At 36.5% G+C, this 24,112-nt stretch overlaps 2 protein-coding genes across 2 annotated transcripts; both read right to left on the minus strand.

The window, feature by feature from the left end:
* Positions 1 to 1,898: 1,898 nt before the first annotated feature.
* LOC18446175 (uncharacterized) lies at positions 1,899 to 15,361 on the minus strand. Its single transcript, XM_088849708.1, has 8 exons — positions 14,699 to 15,361; positions 13,230 to 13,408; positions 11,602 to 11,734; positions 11,039 to 11,510; positions 10,619 to 10,683; positions 9,253 to 9,387; positions 2,805 to 3,540; positions 1,899 to 2,584 (listed from the first exon to the last, which is right to left on the minus strand). The coding sequence occupies exons 3-8, from the start codon at positions 11,684 to 11,686 to the stop codon at positions 2,437 to 2,439; spliced, it is 1,641 nt and encodes a 546-aa protein (XP_088705834.1). The 5' UTR covers positions 11,687 to 11,734; positions 13,230 to 13,408; positions 14,699 to 15,361; the 3' UTR covers positions 1,899 to 2,436.
* A 115-nt stretch (positions 15,362 to 15,476) lies between these two features.
* On the minus strand, positions 15,477 to 18,506 carry LOC110008261 (uncharacterized). The gene is given in 5 exon segments (XM_088849709.1): positions 15,477 to 16,237; positions 16,239 to 17,073; positions 17,433 to 17,462; positions 17,563 to 17,852; positions 17,855 to 18,506. Coding segments are annotated over 5 exon segments (2,199 nt in total). The 5' UTR covers positions 18,458 to 18,506; the 3' UTR covers positions 15,477 to 15,796.
* Positions 18,507 to 24,112: the final 5,606 nt, after the last annotated feature.

Genomic DNA, 24,112 nt, shown 5'->3' on the forward strand with positions numbered 1-24,112 from the left:
CCCAAAATAATAACCTAAAATATGCAATGATCTTATCATAGGCAGAATTATAAGGAAGGTTGGTCAACTTGCATTTTTTTTTCCCCAAAATTGCCTCTCAATTCGAGGATTCCATCCTCGAACCCTACATTTGAACCTTGTTTTTTAGGCTTTTCGGTAGTAGCACAGTGCCCCAGCTTTAGTGGTAGTGCCCAAGATTTAGGGGCAGTGCCCAAGCTTTAGGGGCAGTGCCCAAGTAGCCTGAGGTTAGAATCCTCAGATCGCCCTATGAACACAGCAAAATTCCAGTAGAACAGTGTAAGGTCCCCATCCTCGGATCATTGTTTTTCTCAAATAAATAAGAAATAAAGTGTGGTCTAAGGATGGGGACCTTAGACTGCCTTGAAACTCAGTTCTGCTAAGTTTGGAGAGCAGGTCTGAGGTCTCATCCTCAGACATTTGTTTTTCAAAAAAATAGAAGATAAAGAGTGGTCTAAGGATGGGGACCTCAGATCGCTGTTTTTCTCAAAAAATAAGAATGTAAGAGTGGCCTAAGGATGGGGACCTCGGGCCACTTATGAATTGAGGTCTACTCAGTCGAGAGGGCGATCCAAGGATACGCACCTCAGATCACTTGGGCACTGCTCTTAAAGCTTAGGGTGCGGCCCTAGACAAAGTAATTTTTGTAAAAAATTTAAATGCAATTTGAGGATGGCGTCTTCGGACCGAGGGACAATTTTGGAAAAAATAAAAAAATGTGGGTTGGCCGACCTTCTTTGAAATCGGATCATTTCATACAATCGTGTATCAAAGTTCTCAATCTTGCAAATCTTCTTAATCAAAACACTAAGACACATACAATTGTGTATCAAAGTTCGCAATCTCGTAACCAGTGTTAAAAAACTTGGGGCGAGCTACGTGGGACTCTCACCACTTTGGTTGATTTTATGTATGGACCCCAAAATAATTACCTAGAATAAGAAATGGTCAGATCATAGGTGGAATTATAAGGAAGGTCGGTCAACTTACTTTTTTTATTATTCCAAAATTGCCCCTTAGTTCGAGGATTCCATTCTTGGACCCTGCATTTGAACCATTTGTTTTCTTTTTTTTTCTTTTATTTTTTTTTTTTAATGTTTTTCGGTAGTAGCGCAGTGCCCCAGCTTTAGAGGTAGTGCCCAAGCTTTAGGGGCTATGCCCAGGTAGCCTGAGGTTAGAATCCTCATACCGCCTTGCAAACACAACAAAATTCCAGTAGAACAGTATAAGGTCCCCATCCTCGGAAAGTTGTTTTCCCCAAATAAATAAGAAATAAAGCGTGGTCTGAGGATGGAAAGCTCGGACCGCTATTTTTCTCAAAAAATAAGAATGAAAGAGTTGTTTGAGGATGGGGACTTCGGGCCACTTAGGAACTGAGACCTGCTCAATCGAGAGGGCGATCCGAGGTTTTGAACCTCGGATCGCCTTGGCACTGCCCCTAAAGCTTGGGGCACTGCCCTACTAACGAAAAAATATTTTTTTAAAAAAAATTAAATGCAGTTCGAGGATTGCACCCTCGAACCGAGGGACAATTTTCGAAAAAATAAAAAAATGTGGGTTGACCAACCTTTCTTGCGATCAGATAATTTTATATTTTAGGTGAAGTTTTTGGGTCCGTATATAATTCATTCTAGATAATAAACATCTCATGCACATTTCCACCTAGATAATGAATAGTTAGAGATCACAAATGATGCACAGCAAACTTAGAAACCCCAGCCCGGGTTGGATTGGTCCATCCAACCTCACTCAGGTACACAACCCACGATTTCAATGACTATTTCTCTCTCACAAAACCCACGACTAACTAATTCTCTCTAATACCATAGAAGTCGCTTTCTTTCCCAAAACAAACAAGGAAAAGTCATCTCTCTCTCCTCTAACACACACTCTCTCTCTCTTTATTTATTGATATTAAACTGAACTTTCACAACATAAAGGCACAAAAGAAATAAAAGAAAAAGCAAAAACACAATAAGAGACACCATACAAGCTTAGGAGACATTGAATATTACTGCTTTTGTGCACCTCATTTGACATCTGCACACACCTAATCTTCTTCTGAGACATTTCAAGCCCATCAAAGTTTGTAATCTCGTAACCAAAATCAATCCATCCACTCAAGAACGGAATGGGACCAATGCCTTGGAACAAATATCATTGAGAAAAACCCACCGAATCCAAACCCAAATCCTAAACCCACGCTCATCCATGGAATCTCTGATGACCCATTTCTCATATCCCTGCTATTGCTTGAATTTGAGACTGACTCTTCGCGAGTGCACTTCTCCAGAAGAAGAGGACCACAAAGCTGTGGGTTCCCGTAGTACGATGGAGTATTGAATGTAGTCATCTGGCCGCTGTAGGGAATGGGTCTTGATAAATTATTGAAGGACACGTTCAGAGTGTTTAAGAATGTCATAGATTGCATGTTTGCCTTTCCAGTTTTCGCATTTTGTAAATCTCCTCAAGAATCCTCCCGCTGAGATGATTGTGGGATAAGTTCAGGATATGTAGGCTACTCAATCTTGTCAATTCTTTGGGAACCGGTCCTGAAAAATTATTTCTCGAAAAGTCAATACATGTTACTCCAAAATATAGCTAGCTATATGGTCGCATTTTCCCATTTGCATCATGAAAACATCTCCATGGTTATATGAATAGAAAGTTTCAAACGGCTTCTCATGGAGTGTGTACACTGGTGCATCGTACATGACCACTGCTGTTATCTTCTTGAAAATGGCAGGGACAGTGCTTGAAAGACTATTGAGTGTTAGATCTAGCACTTGAAGAGAATATAGCTGTGATTCCCCAAAGGAATCTCTCCTTCGAATATATTGGACCTTAGGCTAAGGACATGAAGGGACTTGATGCTCTTGCCAATCCATGATGGGATTTTTCCGAGATCTAAAAGCTTTAATTTGAAAGAAAATCTCAATGACGGGGGTATGTAACCTGATAAAGTATTGTTACTCAGGTTCAAATACTGGAGATCCATTAGATTTCCCATAGTTGGAATAGGTCCCATCAATTTATTTCCAACAAGATCAACCACACTCAAATTCACAAAATCTCCTATGAAGTTGGGGATGGATCCTGTAATGCCACTATTAGGAACATTCAACCATTGTAGATTGGGCATGACTTGCCCAATGTTTTTTGGAATAGAGCTTGAAAATCGATTTGCCTGATTCAGAAATTTGAGATGACTCATGTTCATGCAGTTTCGTGAGTTTTCTGATTCGTTGCCTTGAAAATTATTTGAGCCTGCATCTAAGAGTTGAATGGTTTCAAGGTTCCACAGTTTTGGAGGAAGAGAACTTGTGAGATGGTTACCATATAGGTTCAAGTAAACAAGCTTGGAAAGATTTCCAATGGAGGAAGGGAGTGAACCATTGAGCTCGTTACTTGAAATTTCCAAGAACTCAAGATTTGTTAGATTCCCTATTTCCATAGGGATATGTCTTGAAAACTCATTCGAAGGAATATCTAGCCAACGAAGATTCTTGAGAAGACCAATTTCTTAGGGGATCGGTCCGATGAATGAGTTTCCTATGAGACTCATTCTTTTTAGATTAGTCCAATTGGTGAAAATGTCCCTAGGGATGGCAGCAGTAATTCTATTGTGATCAATATAAAACTCAAAAATTCTACTCAATGCAGCAAGAGGTGGTGGTAAAGAACCTGTTATATGATTTTCAAACAAATATAAGTAGTTTAGGTTTGTACAAAGCCCAAGCTGAGATGGTATGCTTCAACCCACACAAGGAAAGGTCTAGATGTTGGGAATTTGCGAAAGAGTCGATATAATAATTTGATCGAAAATAGCAAAATGAAGAAGAAACAAAAATTTTATTTTCTAAAAAGTTTCACTATTTCATAAGCAAAAACAGGGTTACAATAGCATAATGTGGCTTGAGAGACCACCTAGCATTACTTTTTTCTTCACACATTTCCTTTACATCTCAACCTTATTTATAGGGCTTTTTGCCGCCCTTTTATGGCCGTTAGGAAAAGTCTAGAGAGGGAGAGAGGAGGTGGTCTAGAGAGAGAGACCACCGACTGAAAGAGTCTAGAGAGAGGGAGAGAGGCGGTAGAAGGATAAGCCTCTATAGAGAGAGAGGCGGTGGTTTTAGAGAGTTTTCTAGAGAGAGAGAGAGATGAATTAATAATTTAACATCCCTCTTAATTTGTCACTGTCATTTCTTCTCTGAGTTTCATAAGTGTATCTGTTAAAAGCGACTTTGTAAAGATGTCAGCAAGTTGGTCATTTGTTCCGATGAACTTGAGCTCGATCTCTCCTTTCTCGACCAAGTCTCTAATGAAGTGGTGGCAAAGCTCTATATGCTTTGTCTTGCTATGAAATACTAGATTTTTCGTCATAGCTGAAGTTGACATGTTATCACAATAAATTGTCATTGGATCCTTTTGCTCATGATGTAAATCATATAGAATTCTTCTCGGCCAGACTGCTTCGCACGCAGTGCTAGTGGATGAAATATATTCCGCTTTTGCATATGATAGGGTAACTATTTTTTCTTCCTTGACGACCAAGATATAACTTTAGATCCCAAGCAGAATAACGTATCCTGACGTGTTTTTTCTATCATCTAACAATCCAATTCAATCGCTATTTGTGTAGCCAACCAGATTGTTGTCTTTCTCTGTAGTATACTTGAGACTAAAGCTCTTAGTTCCTTGAACATATCTTAATATTCTCTTAGCTGCTACAAAATGCAACTTGCTTGGTTTGCTCATGAATCTGGAGACAATACTGACTGCGTGAACGATATCTGGTCTTGTGTTTGTGAGATAGATGAGTAAGCCAACAAGACTTCTATAAGAAGATGCATCTGCTTCTTGTGCTCCATCATTTTGTGACAATTTATCATTTGGAGCCATGGGAGTAGCCACCGGCTTGCATTTTGTCATACCAAACCTTTTCAAGAGGTCTTCTATAAATCTTTCTTGGGAAATAATAATTTCTCTATTTGATTGTTTTATTTGAATCCCAAGAAAATATCTCATAAGGCCCCAATCCGCCATTTCAAATTCCTTCATCATACTTTTCTTAAATTCCTCCATCATCTTTTGGTTAGCACCAGTATAAATCAAATCATCAACATAAAGACAGACTATGAAAAAATCATATATACCTTTGTTTTTTTATGTAGAATGACGGTTCACTGAGAATTCTCTCAAATCCTTCTTGGCAAAAATACCTGTCAATTCTACTTTTCCATGCTCGTGGTGCTTGGATTAATTCATATAAGGGTTTTTTAAGTCGATATACTTTATTTTCATTTCCTTTTATCATATATCCTTGAGGTTGTTCAACATATACTTCTTCAAATTTTCCATTTAAAAATGCTGATTTTACATCCAATTGAAATACTAGAAACCTCATTTGTGCAGCTAATGCCAAGACAGATCTAATAGTTTCTATTCGTGCAATTGCGGCAAAAGTCTCAGTTTTGTCTTGTAGATTCATTTTAGTCCTATGGCTTCTTTGTTTTCGGGTCGTTCCATTAGCGCCCATGTTTGATTTTTCTTTATTACTGTTATTTCTTCATCCTTGGCTTTTATCCATTCTTCCTTTCTTATGGCATCTTCAAATTTTCTGGCTCACTAGCAAAAAGAGCAATATTACATGATTCATAAATTTCTATTAGTGAACATATCTTTCTTAGTGGTGTCTCTGAGTCTTATGAGTCTTGACTTGGTGCGCCTAAAGGTACTGTTCTTGGGCTTGATTGAAAGCTTGCACTTTCTTGTGGAGTATTTCCTTCTTCTTTTATTATTGCTCTTGGTTCTTGGCCAGATTTTTCTTCTCATTTCCACTCACTTTTCTCATCAAATACAACAACTCTAGAAATTATCAATTTATTTGTTTTTGGATTGAAAAGGAGATATGCTTTTGAAACTCCACTATATCCAATAACGATATATTTTTCGCCTTTTTCATCAAATTTTTCAATATTTTGGGAAATTTGTTTTTCATAAGCCATACAGCCAAATACCTTGAAATAACTTACATTTGGGTTTCTTTTATACCAAGCCTCAAAAGGTGTTTTATTTTGAAGAGATTCAACAGGAGACCTATTAAGAATATAGACAGCAGTATAAACAGCTTCTGCCCAAAATTTATTGGGAAGATGCTTACCCTTTAACATACTTCAGGCCATTTCAACAATTGTCTTATTTCTTCTATCTACTACTCCATTTTGTTGCGGAGTATATGCTGCTGTCAACTCTCTTCTAATTCCATTGTTTTTGCAAAAATTCCAAAATTCTGTTGATGTGAATTCTCCTCCTCTATCTGTCCTCAAGGCTTTTACTGGAAAACCACTTTGTTTTTCTACATCAGTTTTAAACTGAGTAAAAACTAAAAATGCTTCTGATTTTTGGGCCAAAAAATATACCCACATCATCCTGCTGTAATCATCAACGATTAAGAGAAAATACCTTTTTTTAATTAAAACTTTCTGTTTGAGTTGGTCCACAAATATCAGCATGAACCAATTCCAATGGAACTCTAGTTCTCCAAGATGATTATGAAAATGGTAATCTGTGTAATTTTCCATAAACACAACATTCACATATTTTATTTTCTTCATTTATTGGTGGTAATCCTATTACCATACTTTTCTGGCCCATCAATCTTAGACTTTGAAAATTTAAGTGTCCAAATCTTAGATGCCAAGTAGGATTTATCAACATTTTTAGAACTCAGGGCATAATTTTCACATGTTGGTATGACCATAGGAAATACCTTATTTGGGGTCATTTTTACTTTGGCTATGGCCTAATTAATTTTCTTATCAAAGATTATACATTTATCTATATTGAATTTGATTGAATACCCATTTTTCATCAATTGCCCAACACTTAAAAGATTTTGTGTCAAGCCAGGAATATAAAAAACATCATGAATAAATTTAGGGCAAGCTCATTAGGTTTTACGGTAATTGTTCCCTTACCTTCAATATTTTGGAATTTTCCATCACCTAGCTTGACTTGTGCAGTGACTTTTTCATTTATCTCAACAAAATTACTCTTATTTCATGTCATATGATTGCTATATCCACTATCCAAGTACCAAACATCTTGTGAGTTTTGTTGGGCATTCATACATGAATAGAACATATCACCAGTATTATTATCTTCAGAAAAATTTACTTCATTTTTCTGAATTTGATTTTTCGTTTGAAACCAGCAATTCCTTTGAGAGTGATTTGGGATTCTGCATTTTCGACATTTACATCGGTAATTATTTAATTCATGCCCTGATTTTTTACAAATAATACAATATGATTCAGATCTATTTTTTTGATCTGAATTTCTCTGGCTGTTCATATTTCTGCCTCTTCCTCTTTCTTGATCTCTTGGAAAATTTTGTCTTCAATGAGGTCTGTGATAATTTTGAAATGTCCCCCTATCTCTATTTTTTTCAAAAATTTTCTTTCCAAAAATTGTAACTTTTGACTGAAAGGCTTGTTCAGTGTTCTGATTTGAAAATCTATTTAACCTTTGTTCATGTGCTTTCAAAGATCGACTTAATTCTTGTAAAGATACTTTAGATAAATCTTTTGATTCTTCTATAGCAGCCACAACATGGTCAAATTTTGTAGATAGGCTTCTTAAAAAAATTTGAACTGGTTTTTTATTAGAAATATCTTCTCCATAACATCTGATTTATTATTCCTGTAACTCTAGTGAAGAAATTATGAACTGTTTCACCATCTTTCTTCATCAAATTATCAAAATCTCTCTATAAATTTTAGAGTTTAATAGAAATTATTTTTTCAGATCTTTGAAATTCATGTTTCAAAATTTCCCATGCTTCTTTTAATTTTGAAGCTATTTTTATTCGAGGAAAAATAGCTTTACATACCGCTTGATGGATGAGGAGTAGGGCTTTTGCACCTCTCCTCTAATTTTCCTTGTATTCGTTCTACTTTGCCTATGACCATGATTCCAATGCTGTTACGCTTTCTGGCACTGAGTAGCCTTCTTCCACAATGTCCCACAAATCTTGTGAGATAAAAAGAGTCTTCATTTGGAGACTCCATGACTCGTAGTCTTCTCCATCTAAAATAGGAATTAGGCTTTGGGTATAATTCATTCCCGAAGTGGAGGCCATAAGAAATGGGTTTTTTAGAAGACACGGGGATATGGCTCTGATACCAAATATTGGGAATTTACGAAAGCATCGATGCAATAACTTTTCTAAAAAGTTTCACTATTTCATAAGCAAAAACAGGGTTACAACAACATAGTGTGGCTTGAGAGAACACCTAGCACTACTTCTTTCTTCACACACTTCGTTTACATCTCAACCCTATTTATAGGGCTTCTTGCCACCCTTTTATGGCTGTTAGGAAAATTCTAAAGAGGGAGAGAGGCGGTGGACTAGAGAGAGAGACCACCGATTGAAAGAGTCTAGAGAGAGGGAGAGAGGCAGTAGAAGGAGAAGCCTCTAGAGAGAGGCGGCAGTTTTAGAGAGTTTTCTAGAGAGAGAGAGAGGAAAATTATTAATTTAACACTAGATGCTCGAGTTCCCGAAGTTGTCCGAGAGATGCTGATATAGGTCCACCCAAAAACTCCTTTCCACGCAGATCAAGTGTTTTGAGCCCTGAGATTAAGCCAATATCATGAGGAATTGAACCTGTGAAATTGTTGAACCTCAGTATAAGTTCCTGCAATTTTGTTAGCTTCTTGAGCTCAACTAGAATGGGACCAGTTATTGAATTCCAAGACAAATTCAAGTGTACCAACTTATTGCATTAAAAAACGAAGGTTGGGAACTCCATTCAAGAATTATCATCTAAAGAGAGGTCTATAAGCGACTCCATTTCCTGAAATTTTGTCGAGTTAGGCAAAGTCAGGTAATTTTCTCCGAAATCCAAGAGGCTTACCTTTTTCAGTTTACCAAGCTGATAAGGGATCGGGCCGGAGAGGCTGTTGCATTCCAGAGAAATGTTGCGAAGTTATGTAAGATTGCTAATCTCCACTGGCACCAAACCCGTAAAAATGTTGCTTCCCAAATCCAAGACATTGAGCTTCGAAAGGGTGCCAATGGAACTAGGGATTTTACCTTGAAGATTGTTCGAACTAAGATTGAGGTGGTTAAATAGGGTAATGACAAGAAGTTTAGTTCATCGAGAGTATCGTTCAAACTGAAATTTGAAAGGTTTATCTCAATTACACTTCCATCATTATCGCATCAAACACCTGTCCACCCGCAATGACTGGTCTCATTGTCGGTGTCGAGAAACCATGAATCCAAATTGGAAGCTTTCAGACTGGTTTTCCAGTTAAATAGTGCTTGTGCTTCAAATTCAGCTAATGGTAAACCATAGGATGTAACTAAAAGATCGAAAACAATAGGAAAGAGCAAGATAGAGATTGGAAACCTCACCATTTCCGTTAGTTAAGAAGACACTTGGACCGTTAGTTATACTTGTTTTTAGAAGGATCACCTATTTGCATCCGTCTTTAAGATGGATGCTTTATACCGCATATTGCAGAAATACGGTCCAGCCCACATGAAACAATTTTCCTTTATAAATTAACCCATCTATAATGCTTCTCAAAAAAAAAAAGTCTAGCTATATGTGATCACAGGCTGTCGACCGTTTCGGAGGGGTTGGGCGTGTGTGTTCATTCAGCTTTTCCACCCTCTTCTTTGGGTTAGTCTGCGAGGACTTTTGAAAGTCTTGGAAAGACTTAGCTGCTGTTGTGGGAGCCACTCTGTCGATTTGCTCCCTGGGGTAAAATTCCTATTACAAGTATTTTGGGACCCTAAATTTTAAGGATGTAACCTATTGAACCAGTTATCAACATCAGAAAAAAAAAAAAAAACTAGGCGATTCTCTAAGGATATACACCGTTTCCCAAAAGCGTTGTGGATGGGCCTCATGACAAAAGCACAAGTTTTTATTTAATAAAACTCAGCTGACAATGGGCTATCCGTACATGAGCACATATGCTATGCTCCTCCAAGATTAGATTGTACATTTACTCCGTCAGTCCGAAGAACTATATGGGAAACATTTTTGAGTTTGAAATTTTTGTAACAACCTAAGAATCACTAGATGAATATTTTTAAACGAAAATTTTGAATTTTGAGTATTCTAACACTTAGATATTCCCCTTAAAAAATTTGATGGTTTGTATTTAATTTTGAGACTTTATTTTTTCAAGTGCATAAAGAGTGCAATTTGGAATTTGCTTTTATTTTTTATCCAAAATTTGGGGTCATAAAGTTATGGACGAGTTTTTATGAGTCGGCTACATAACTGAGCTCCCTCTAACATCGGACTTAAAGATAGATTGTATATCTAAACTTTTTTTAGAGGTTCATTGTATTACAATGTATTACATTGTATTACAATTTATTACAATTGTATTACAATCTATTACAATGTAAAACAATTGTATTGCAATGTATTACAATTTTTTACATTTTATTACAAATGTATTACATTGTATTGCAATTGTGTTTCAATGTATTACAATGTATTACATTGCTTGAATTAGAGATTGACTCGTCTCGAGTGCACTTCTTCTCAGGAAGAGGAAGAGGACGACCACAAACCTATGGGTTCCCATAATATGACGAAACCTTGAATGTGGTCGTCTGGCCATTGTAGGGAATGGGTCCTGATAAATTATTGAAGGACAAGTTCAAAGTGTTTAAGAATGTCATAGATGGCATGTTTGGAAAAATTTCATCTGAAAGCATATTGTTTGATAAATCGAGCCACTCCAAATTCTTCATTTTGTAAATCTTCTCGAGAATCCTCCCAATGAGATGGTTGTGGGACAGGTTTAGGAAATGCAGCCCACTCAATCTTGTCAATTCTTCGGGAACTCTTCCTGAAAAATTATATCTCGATAAGTCGATACATGCCACTTTAGAATCGAACCAGTTATACTCTCTCATTTTCCCATTTGCATATATGTAAACATCTCCATTAGAATAGAACCAGCCATGTGCTCGCTTTTTCCCATTTACATCGTAAATATCTCCATGGCTATATAAATATAAAACGTTAAATGATAATCCTTTGGTGTCTTGGACATGATCTTTGTTGTTATATTGTTGAAAATGGCAGGGATAGTGCCAAATAGACTATTGAGTGCTAGATCTAGTACTTGAAGAGAATATAGCTGCGATGTCCCCCAAGGAATCACTCCTTTGAACATATTAGACCTTAGGCGAAGAACATGAAGGGATGTGATGCTCTTGCCAATCCATGATGGGATTTTCCCAGATAACCGGTTATCACCGATATTAAGAAGCTTTAATTTGGAACAATTTTTCAATGATGGGGGTATTTTGCCTGATAATGTATTGTTACTCAGGTCCAAATACTGGAGATCTGTTAGGTTTCCCAAGGTAGTTGGAATAGGCCCCATCAATTTATTTCCAGCAAGATCAAGCACACTCAAATTCACCAAATCTCCTATGGAGTTGGGGATGGATCCTGTAATACCACTATTAGCAACATTTAACACTAGTAGATTAGGCATGACTTGCCCAATGTTTTTTGGAATAGAGCTTGAAAATCAATTTACCTGATTCGGAAATTTGAGACAACTCGTGTTCATGAAGTGTCGTGAGTTTTCTGACTCGTTGCCTTGAAAATATTTGAGCATACATCTAAGACCTTAATGGTTTCAAGGTTCCACAGTTCTGACGGAAGAGAACCTGTGAGAAGGTTGCCAGATAGGAATAAGTAACGAAGTTTGCAAAGATTTCCAATTGAGGAAGGGAGTGAACCATTGAGCTTGTTACTGAAAAGATTCAAGATTTCAAGATTTGTTAGATTCCCTATTAGCAAAGGGATATGTCCTGAAAACGTATTCGAAGATATTTCTAGCCAACGAAGGTTCTTGAGAAGACCACTTTCTGGGGGGATTGGTTCGATGAATGAGTTTTCTCTGAGACTCAAGCTTCTTAGATTAGTCCAATTAGTGAAAATCCACCCAGGAATGGCACCAATGATTATATTCCCATCAATATAGAACTCAAAAATTCTACTCAATGCAGCAAGAGATGGTGGTAAAGAACCTTTTATATTATTTCCAAACAAATATAAATGTTTTAGGTTTGTGCAAAACCCAAGCTGAGATGGTATGCCAGAATTCAACCCACACGTGGAAAGGTCTAGATGCTCAAGAGCTCGAAGTTGTCCGAGAGATGATGGGATAGGTCCACCCAAAATATCATTTCCACTCAGGTGTAGTGCTTTGAGACCAGAGATTAAGCCAACATCATGAGGAACTGAACCTGTGAAATTGTTGCCACTTAGTATAAGTTCCTGCAATTTTATTAGCTTCTTGATCTCAACTGGAATCGGACCAGTTATTGAATTCCAAGACAAATCAAAGTATACCAACTTCTTGCATCCAAAAATGAAGCTCGGGAACTTCATTAAAGAATTATCATATAAAAAGAGGTCTATAAGCGACTCCATTTCCTGAAATTCTGTCGAGTTAGGAAAAGTCGGTTGGTTTTCTCCAAGGTGCAAGAAGTTTACCTGTTTCAATTTACCAAGCTAATAAGGAATTGGGCCGAAGAGGCTGTTGCATTTCAGGGAAATGCTGCGAACCTCTCTGAGATTGCTAATCTCCACTGGCACTGAACCCGTAAACATGGTGCTACCCAAATCCAAGACATTGAGCTTTGAAAGGGTGCCAATGGACCTAGGGATTTACCTTCAAGATTGTTCAAACTAAGATTGAGGTGGGTTAAATAGGGCCATGACAAGAAGTTGAATCCATGAAGAGTACCTCTCAAATAGAAGTTATAAAGGTTTATCTCAAGATTGGGGTGCTGCCCTAGACAAAATAATCTTTAAAAAAAAATTAATTGCAATTTGAGGATGGAGTCCCTGGACAGAGGGACAATTTTGAAAAAGAATAAAAAAATGCGGGTTGACCGACCTTCATTGCAATCGGATCATCGCATAGAATCGTGTATCAAAGTTTGCAATCTCGCAAATCTTCGTAATCAAAACATTAGCACACATACAGTTGTGTATCAAAGTTCGCAATCTCGTAAACAGTGTTAAAAAACTTGAGCGAGCTAAGTTGGACTCTCGCCACTTTGGTTGACATTATGTATAGACCCCAAAATAATTACTTAGAATACGAAATGATCTGATCATTGGCAGAATTATAAGAGAGGTCGTTGGACTTACCTTTTTTTATTTTCCCAAAATTGCCTCTCAATTCAAGGATTCCATTCTTCGATCCTGCATTTGAATTTTTTTTTTTTTTTATGTTTCTCAGTAATAGCACAGTGCCCTAGCTTTAGAGCCAGTGCCCCAGCTTTAGGAGTAGTGCCCAGGTAGCTTGAGGTTAGAATCGTCATATCGCCCTGCAAACACAACAAAATTCCAATAGAACAGTATAAGGTCCCCATCCTCAGAGCATTATTTTTCCCAAATAAATAAGAAATAAAATGCGGTCTGAGGATGGGGACCTTAGACCGCCTTGAAACTCAGTTTTACTAAGTCTAGAGAGCTGTCCGAGGTCCCCATCCTCGGACCGTTGTTTTTCTCAAAAATAGGAGATAAAGAGTGGTTTGAGGATGGGGACCTCGGACCACTGTTTTTCTCAAAAAATAAGAACGAAAGAGTGGTTTGAGGATGGGGACCTCGGGCCACATTGGAACTGAGGCCTGCTAAATCGAGAGGGCAATCCAAGGATTCGAGCCTCGGATCACCTGGGCACTGCCCCTAATGCTTGAAGCGCTGCCCTACTTATGACAAAATAATTTTTTTAAAAAAATTAAGTGCAATTCAAGGATGGCGTCCTCGAACCAAGGGACAATTTTGAAAAAAAAAAAAAAAATGCCGGTTGACTGATCTTCCTTATAATTTCGGACAACAATTATATTTTCGATGAAGTTTTTGAGTCTGTACATAAATTACTCTATCTAATAAACATCTTATGCACAATTCCACGTAGATAATGAACCATTAGAGATCGTAAATGATGCGTACCAAAATTTAAAAGGGAAATCATCTCCTTACCTTTTATTTTTAACTTCTTTATCTCTTTGAACCTAAGGATGAAAAATATTACTTAGAAGCAAAGAACCTCATTTTTTTTTTATCTTGCAACCCCCTTAAACCCTTTTTAGATGTATTTTTTACCCCAATAAAAATTAAAATGATATCCTCTCTCTCTCTCAAATCGCGGTCTTTCATAGCGTGGTCTCCCTCTCTCTCAGAAAACACCATCTCTCTCTCTCTCTCTCTCTCTCTCTCTCTCTCTCTCAGAAAATGTAACTCAGCATTTTGGTTAGTGAAAGAGAGAAAGTGATGGTAGAGGTTGAGTGAGGGAGAACATAGTTGTGGGCCGACTACTGGTGGCTGAAATGAGGGCTTGGTTGCAGGTAAGATGGAAGAAAGGGGGGTGATGCCTGGTTGCAGATTTTGGGCACAGGATGAAGGAAGAGAGATGGACGAGGATGAAAAAAAGGGAGCAGCAGCAGGGGGCCGCAACAGGGGATGGATTGGTTGCAGGTGGTGATCATGGCTTGGTTGAGAAGAGGGGAAAATGCGGATGGTGGCTGCAGAGGTGGAACGAATAGGTGGAAATGGGGGCCCGGCCGCAACTGGTTGAGGGGGATGACAGAGAGAAAGAAAGTGCAGTGGGGTACCTGTTGGTTTTTCTTTGCTGAGCCCAGTGTTCTTTATTTTTTGTTTCAATTTGGAAATTTTTCGGATAGAAGACGGTCGGATTTGTCTCTTCTCTCTTCTCTCTTCCCTCGCACCTCTCAATCAGCCACCGCTTCCCTCAACCATCGCAACCGCCGCACACAACAAGCCCACCACTGCTGCCTTCTTCCCACGACCTCCCATCTGCTCTCTCCTCAATCGCCGAACATAGTAGTACGCACCCTCTCTCAACCTCTAACACTGCTCTCTCTTCCTCTGCCTTCCTCTCTCCGCCATCCTCCATCTCGCGCCTCTCTCTCACGTTCCTCACCTACTCTCTCTCTCTAAAAAAACCAACGGGCACCCCATTGCTGAGAGAGGAAGTTATTTTAATTTTTATTCGGGTAAAAAATTCATCTTAAAAGGATTAAGGGGGTTGCAAGATAGGAAAAATGGAGGTCCTTTGCTGCCAAGTAATATTTTATATCCTTGGGTTCAAAGAGATAGAGAAGTTAAAAATAAAGAGTAAGGAGATATTTTTTCAGCCCAGGTTTGTACGCCCAGCAAACCGAGCGGGGTCGGATTGGTCCCCCAAAAATGTTTCTTAGACTTATTATATGTTTCATAGTCATACATCTTGAGGTCAAGATGATCAATCAAAGTGTTTTTCAACATTAAAGCTACCTTTTCCGATTGATTTTTGAGGGGCATCCGTAGTTCTACATTATAAGGTACCATCCTTATTTAAACTTTTTCCCTCTCTAATACCACACGAGTCAGTTTTCTTTTCCAAAACAAACAAAAAAAAGTCCTCTCTCTTTCCTCTCTCTCTCTCTCTCTCTCTCTCTTTATTTATTGATATTGAACTGAACTTTCACAACACAAAGGCACAACAACAGATGTTGTTCAAAAAGAAATAAAAGAAAAAGCAAAAACACAGTAATAGACACCATACAAGCTTAGGAGACATTGAATACTATTGCTTTCCCTTAATACTTGCACCTCATTTGACAACTTCACACACCAAATCTTCTTCTGAGACATTTCAAGCACATCAAAGTTTGTAATCTCGTAATCAAAATTTCTGCGAAGCAATCCATCTATTCAAGAATGGAATGGGACCATTGCCTTGGAACAAATATCACTGAGAAAAACCCACTGAATCCAAACCCAAATCCTAAATCCACGCTCATCCATGGAATCCTTGATGGCCTATTTCTCATATCCCTGCTATTGCTTGAATTTGAGATTGACTTGTTGCAAGTGCACTTCTTCTCAGGAAGAGGAAGAGAAGGACCACAAAGCCGTAGGTTCCCGTAGTACGATGAGGCCTCGAATGTGGTCGTCCGACCACTGTAGGGAATGGGTCCTGATAAATTATTAAAGGACAAGTTCAAAGTACTTAAGAATGTCATAGATGGCATGTTTGGAGGAATTTCACCTGAAAGCATATTGTTTGATAAATCGAGCCATTCCAAATTCTTTATTTTGTAAATCTCCTCAAGAATCCTCCCACAGAGATAGTTGTGGGATAGGTTTAGGAAATGCAGCCCACTCAATCTTGTCAATTCTTTGGGGAACTATTCCTGAAAAATTATTTCTCGAAAAGTCGATACATGTCACTTTAGAATAGAACCAGTTATACGCTCTCATTTTCCCATTTGCATCTATGTAAATATCTCCATGCCCATATGTATATAAACCTTTAATCAATATCATTTTCCCATTTACATATATGTAAACATCCCCAGGGTTATATGGATATAAACCTTCAAACGGTACAAAATAGAGTATGTAATCATCTAGTGGTGTCTTGGACAAGACCATTGCCGTTAAGTTGTTGAAAATGGCAGGGAAAGTGCCTGATAGACAATTGAGTGTTAGATCGAGCACTTGAAGAAAATGTAAATGTGATATCCCCCAAGGAATCTCTCCTTCAAACATATTAGACCTTAGTCGAAGGACATGAAGGGACTTGATGCTCTTGCCAATCCATGATGGGATTTTCCCCAATAACCGGTTATCCCCGAGATCAAGAAGCCTTAATTTGGAACAATTTCTCAATGATGGGGGTATTTCGCCTGATAATGTATTATTACTCAGGTTCAAATACTGGAGATCCATTAGACTTCCCAAGGTAGTTGGACTAGGTCCCATCAATTTATTTCCAGCAAGATCAAGCAAAATCAAATTCACCAAATCTCCTATGGAGTTGGGGACGGATCCTATAATACCACTATTAGAAACATTCAACACTAGTACATTAGGCATGACTAGCCCAATGTTTTTTGGAATAAAGCTTGAAAATCGATTTGCCTGATTGAAAATTTGGGACAACTCATGTTTATGCAATTTGATAACTTTTCGTACTTGTTGCCTTGAAAATCATTTTAGCCTACATTTAAGATTTCAATAGCTTCAAGGTTCCAAAGTTCTGGAGGAAGAGAACCTGCGAGATGGTTGCCAGATAGGAGTAAGTATTGAAGTTTGCAAAAATTTCCAATGGAGGAAGGGAGTGAACCATTGAGCTCGTTACTTAAAAGATTCAGTACCTCATGATTTGTTAGATTCCCTATTTCTCTAGGGCTATGTCCAGAGAACTTATTCAGAAATTTCTAGCGCTCGAAGGTTCTTGTGAAGACCAATTTCTGGGGGGATTGGTATGATAAATGAGTTATGTGCGAGACTCGTGCTTCTTAGATTAGTCCAATTGGTGAAAATCCACCTAGGGATGACACCAGTAATTCTATTGAAACCAATATTAAACTAAAAAATTCTACTCAATGCAGCAAGAGATAATGGTAACGAACCTGTTATATTATTTTAAGCCAGATCTAAGTATTTTAGGTTTGTGTAAAGCCCAAGCTAAGATGGGATGCTAGAAATCAACCCACACAAGGAAAGGTCTAGACGCTCAAGAGCTTGAAGTTGTCTGAGAGATGCTAGGATAGGTCCACCCAAAATAACATTTCCCCACAGGTCTAGTGTTTTGAGACTAGCGATTAAGCCAATATCATGAGGAATTGAATCTGTGAAATTGTTGCCACTTAGTATAAGTTCCTGTAATTTTGTTAGCTTCTTGAGCTCAACTGGAATGGGACCAGTTATTGAATTCCAAGAAAAATCCAAAAATGAAGCTCGGGAACTTCGTTAAAGAATTATCCTATAAAGAGAGTTATAAGCGACTCAATTTCCTGAAATTTTGTCGAGTTAGGCAAAGTCAGGTAATTTTTTCCGAAATCCAAGGGGCTTACCTTTTTCAGTTGACCTAGCAGATAAGGGATCGGGCCGGAGAGGTTGTTGCTTCTAAGAGAAATGCTATGAAGCTCTGTGAGATTGCCAATCTCCACTGACACCGAACCCGTAAACATGTTGATACCTAAATCCAAGACATTGAGCTTCAAAAGGTTGCCAATGGACTTGGGGATTTTACCTTGAAGATTGTTCAAACTAAGATTGAGGTGGGTTAAATAGGGTAATGACAAGAAGTTTAATTCATCGAGAGTACCGTTCAAACTGAAATTTGAAAGGTTTATCTCAATTACACTTCCATCATTATCGCATTGAACACCTGCCCACCTGCAATGGCTGGTCTCATTGTCGGTGTCGAGTAACCAAGAATCCAAATTGGAGGCTTTCATACTGGTTTTCCAGCTAAATAGTACTTTTGATTCAAGTTCAGCTAATGATAAACCAGTGGATATAACTAAAAGATTGAAAACAATAGGAAATAACAAGATATAGATTGGAAACCTCACCATTTCCGTTCAATGCGAAATGCTATTGATTGAATTTGCTTGTTCTGGGTACAGGATTCTGTATCCAAATTTATAGACCATTGTGAAGAAAAAAGTAATGAAAATTCATAGGTTGGAAACTGGTATCAACTTTCTTTATTTTGTCTTTTTTTTGCCACTTGTCCTCCCTCAATTCAGAACACTACCGTACGATGATTCGTGATTTCTCTCTCTTTCAATACTTGAGAAACGTGTTTCATGATGCGTAACATACGGTCTTTTTGTCACATCTTATGCTTTTGTTTGTTTGGTTGTGTGGAATTTCCCAAAAGTCTTGCCATTAATATGATCCATTGTAGGCCACAGTGTTCAACGGAAATTTAACCCCAATCAATCAATGCACTTTCTGAGTATGACTTGAAGAATTACTCGGGTTTTTTGAATGCAATCTCTCTCGCTCTCTCTCAAATTTCATTTCTTTAGTATTGAAACCTAAATAACATTTTCTCTTCATGACTTGGAATAAGCAATCAACCTTTTGAGGATCTACGAATTCCTATTTCTATCAAAATCATAAATTATTTAACTTCTCATTTTAGTACCGAAATTTATTTTTCCGATACTAAAGGATTGAAGTGCTAAATTGATCAATTGTTGTAAGTTTCTATGCGGCCAGCCCGCATATTGAAGAAATACAGGGTTGGCAATAAATATATTTTTAAATATAATTTGATTTTAATTTTTAGAGAATATATAATCTTTAACACAGAGATCATGAATATGAATTTTTTTTTTACAAACTAAAAATAATAATTATATTAAGAAAATATTTGGCCCGCTAGTTACACTTACTTTTAAAGAGACCACCTATTTGTATCCTTCTTTAACATGAATGCTTTATACTTCTTGACCGCATATTGTAGAATTTTGCTCCCTCAGGTAAAATTCCAATTACAAGTATTTCGGAACCCTAAATTTTAAGGATGTAACCTATTGAACCAATTCATAACATCGGAAAGAAAAAATAAGGCGATTCTCTAAGTGCCTCAAATATATATATATATATATATATATATATATATATATATATATATATATATATATATATATATATATATATATATATATAGAGGAAAACACTACGCAACACCTATAGGCCAAAATGAACAGTGATTTCGCTTATCCCCATTACCGTCCAAAGTTCATTGTGCGGTCACGATTGTCCGGTAGTGTTTTATTTTTCATTTTTTCTATAAATTAAAATGATCTGAAATTTAGAGCGTGCATTCATCAAAAATAAGAGAATCTTCAAAATTATAAAAAAAATATTTTACATGAAAACAATTGATCAAAATACCCTTGAAAATTTCAGGGGTATTTTGGTTAATTTATTTTTCACAGATAATTGTTTTTATATTTTTATTAGATGCGCCTCCATAAGATGTACATAATTCTCCAAATTTTAGGCCATTCCCATTTTTAAAAAAAAAATAAAAAATAAAATACTACCAGACAATCATGACCGCATGATGAAATTTGGATGGTGATGAGAGTAGGTGAAATCACTATTCATTTTCGCCTATAGACATTGGAAAGACTTTTTCATATATATATATATATATATATATATATATATAAGTGTTGTGGATGGGCCTCATGACAAAAGCACAAGTTTTTATTTAATAAAACTCATGACAAAAGCACAAGTTTTTATTTCATAAAACTCAGCCGCAATGGGCTATATATACATTGAGCACATATACTATGCTCCTCCAAGATTAAATTGTACATTTACTCCCTCAGTCAAAAGAACTGTGTGGAAAACGTTTTTGAGTTTGAAATTTTCGTAACCACCTGAGAATCACTAATTATTTTTAAATGAAAATTTTGAATATTGAGTACTCTAACACTTAGATGTTCCCCTTAAAAAAAGTTCGATGGTTTGTATTTAATCTTGAGACTATTTTTCAAGTGCATAAAGAGTGCAATTTGGAATTTGCTTTTATTGATATCCAAAATTTGGGGTCATAAAGTTATGGACGGGATATTATGAGTCCGTTGATTCACATGTACATAACTGGGCTCCCTCTAAAATCGGACTTAAAGAGAGATTTTATATCTAAATTTTTTTTAGAGGCTCATGATCTAAGGCATGATTCTTGAATATAAAAAAAAAAAAAAAAAAAATTTATATTATTAAAAATACTTTTTAAATATATCTTTTTTTACACCATTCATTTAGGTGCCTTCTTTTTCCAATATCCATCTTAAGATGGATGTTGGACTTACGTACAACTTTTTTCTAAGTTATTTCTAGGACGGTTTTTACCTAGACTGTATAAAACTTATATATTTCTCAGCTATCCAATAGTCCATTCTAAACGGACGGCTGAAACAACTGTAATCACAATGTCAACCTATACACTATTTTATTTTTTATTTTTTCTACAAAATATTTTGACACTAAAGTTTGGGCATCCACTCCTCTCTTAAACTCACACATGTAAACAATACAAAATTGAAGTTTACTCGTCCAAAATTATCACAAGCTAACTTACTATAATATTATACATTGAAATTAAAATTATTGATTTATATTTGACAATCATTTTATTATACAAATAAAAATAAATTTGAAATTTATCTTATAATCTCATCTAACTTAAAAATCTAATTTACAACTATAACAAATAATAATAATTATATAATTTATAATATAGATATATTAATAAATAATATATAAGTTTTGGTTATCAATCTAATTAGCATAATTATTAATTAAAATATCATACTAAACATGATTCGAAAAACAAGATGGCTCTTGCATCTATATTTTGAATTACTTGTATATTTAAACATCATTAGTTTAAAAATACTTTAAATTTCTAGTATATTTTTTAAGAAAATTGTTTCATGCAGCCACATGACATATGCGGTCTAAAAAGTGTAAAACATCCATCTTAAATATGGATGCAAGTAGACGTTCCACCTAAAAACAATGGAAACTAACAGTCCAAATGTTTTCTTACTAGAATTATTATTTCCAGTTTTTAAAATTTACTTATTTTGCATATTCATGATCTCCATGTTAGATATTACATGTCTTTAAAAATTAAGTCCAAAAATCCACTTCAAAAATAGATTTATTAATAGGCCCACATTTCTACATATGCGGGGTTGCCCGCATAGAAACCGGGTCCTATTTTTTAGGCAATATTTGGGTTGCTAGTATACTTTATAAAACAAACAGTACTCTTGCATATATATTTTTCTGCTCAAAACATATTTTTCCTAAATTAGTCTTCTATTTGAGCGAGCTCTTGCATATATATTTGAGTTGAACGCGATGCTCAATCCCTTTTCGAGTGCCGCATCATTTTGCACGAAGATTTCATAACGCATGAGGAGTTAATAAATTTGCAGGAGGAGTAAATAATGGGAGGACTTAATAAGTTTGCACGAAGAGTTAACAAATTTGGAAGTGTCCCAGTTCGAACGTTTTAGGGAGAATTCAGTTCTATAAAAGCTTGAGGCCCCATGTTTTTAATGACCATTGGTTGAGTAGGATGCGTGGCCATAATAACTTTGTTTATTGAGATGGGCAGATGCCTTCTATTTTGAAAAAAAATGACAAAAGTACCCTGGAAAGAAAATTAAAAAAAAGTGTTACTATTTTCTCATGAAACTCGACCACACAAGCATGCCTTCTATTTTGAAAAAAATTACAAAAGTACCCTTGAAAAAAAATTAAAAAAAACGTGTTACTATTTTCTCATGAAATTCGACCACACATTCAGTGTGTTGAGTTATGACATCAACACACCGTGTCAGCACAGGAAAAAGGAGCATAACTCAACACACCGAGTCAGCACAGGAAACACGAGTTATGACATCAACACACGGAGTCAGCACAGGAATAACGACGAATCCCATTGAGACGTGTCTCACGAGCATTGCTGAGTGTATTGGTGAATTGTCTTGGCCCGTTTAAGAAGAATAATAAAGGCCAAACTTGGCACCCAACCAGTAGTACCAGACTCATCCAAATTTTCAATCATTATTTCTGCCCACCGAGTCTTACGGACAAGGCGATAGAAGAATCATTTGTCTTGCAATGCTTAGAGATGCACTTATTACCTACCATTAAGCAGTTAACCAATACATCTCGACATTTTAGCAAATTGTCAAGTCCCTCTTGTTAATAAGAAATCATTGTTTTCTAAGTAATTTATCCAAATAAACTTGATTATAATTCACAAAAGTTGGTTCCAGTAATCATTTTTCTAACAGAAATACAATATTAACCTCCTTAATTTCTTGTTAATTTTGTATGGCTGCTTTATTAGCTAGATCCAGGTGCACTAGTGACTTTGAAAATTGTAATAAATTCATGTTACAAATTTATTTTATTTTTTTTTAATAGAAAAAATCAGGTTACAAATTAGTGGGCTGATCATAACCATGTTGAAAAAGAAAATGTATTCTTCTGCAAATCACTAGGTTGACCGTACACAAGTTACTCTCTCTGACCATAAATACAAATGACTATTTTAGCATGCAACTCGCATGTCTTTCTCATGTCATGGATACAACATAAATGGCAGACAAGTTGGGATGTCTAGTCCAATGTCCTTGTCGAAACAAGGTGAGGTTCATATAGAGTCCCTTGGAGATTGCATACCCTCGGTGGGCAGCCATCACAACTAACTTTCTTCAATTTGCAATATGTGGAGTAGCATGTATCGTGAAGCGAACAAGGTTGCCAATGCTTTAGTCAAACATGTCATACTTTCTTCAGAAGTTGCCATTTGGCGAGCTCGTCACCCCAATTTTATGACTTTATTATTTCCATATGGTGTTGCTATAAAATGTTGTAATGTAATTAATAAAGCAGGTAGGGAGCCTATTCCCCCACTGATTCATCTGATAAAAATAAATAAATAAATAAATAATAAATAATAAAAATAATAAAAGTACGAAAGGAGAGACATGCTCTATGAAAATGTAAATGCAATAAGTTGATTCCGGATATCCTATGGTACAAAAGGGCAGTAGGGATTCTATACTTAGAGTCCAACAATAACTATAACATGGGAAAAAGGCTGGGTCGTGGAAGTATTACTCTACACCTTAATCACCACGTTCTGGCTTCCATTCCCACCATAAATATCACCTCTATAATATTTTCAAAAAGCTAACTTCTAACCTACTTATTAAAAAACAAGTAGGGACTGTCTTTCCAGACCATAAATATCACCTCACTAATATTTTCAAAAAGCTAACTTCTAACCTACTTATTAAAAAACAAGTAGGGACTGTCTTTCCAGGTAGGGATTGTCTTCCCCTTCTCTCCCCCCCCCCCCCCCCCCCGGCCCCAACTCCCAAAAACAAATAAAAAATAAAAACCCAATAACTATAACATGTCATCTCCACCGTCGCTTTTCAAAGCGTGGATAAGGCGATGAGCTCTTCCGCACTGTTTGAAATGATGTTGGAAACCCTAGAAGAGTTAATGTAAGGTGAATATGCGCCGTAAATATAGACATGCAAGTTCGCGTTTTTTGCCTGATGTGACACATATGTTTTACACTATAAATTTTATTTTTTAAAATTTTATTGTAGAAGTATTTTGTCGCCCAGAGTCCCTTCCCTTTAAATCTGAAAAGTAATTTTTTTATG

Source organism: Amborella trichopoda, chromosome 10 (assembly GCF_054954075.1).
Source record: "Amborella trichopoda isolate Santa Cruz 75 chromosome 10, AtrichopodaSantaCruz75HAP2 v2.0, whole genome shotgun sequence".
Lineage (NCBI taxonomy): Eukaryota > Viridiplantae > Streptophyta > Magnoliopsida > Amborellales > Amborellaceae > Amborella > Amborella trichopoda.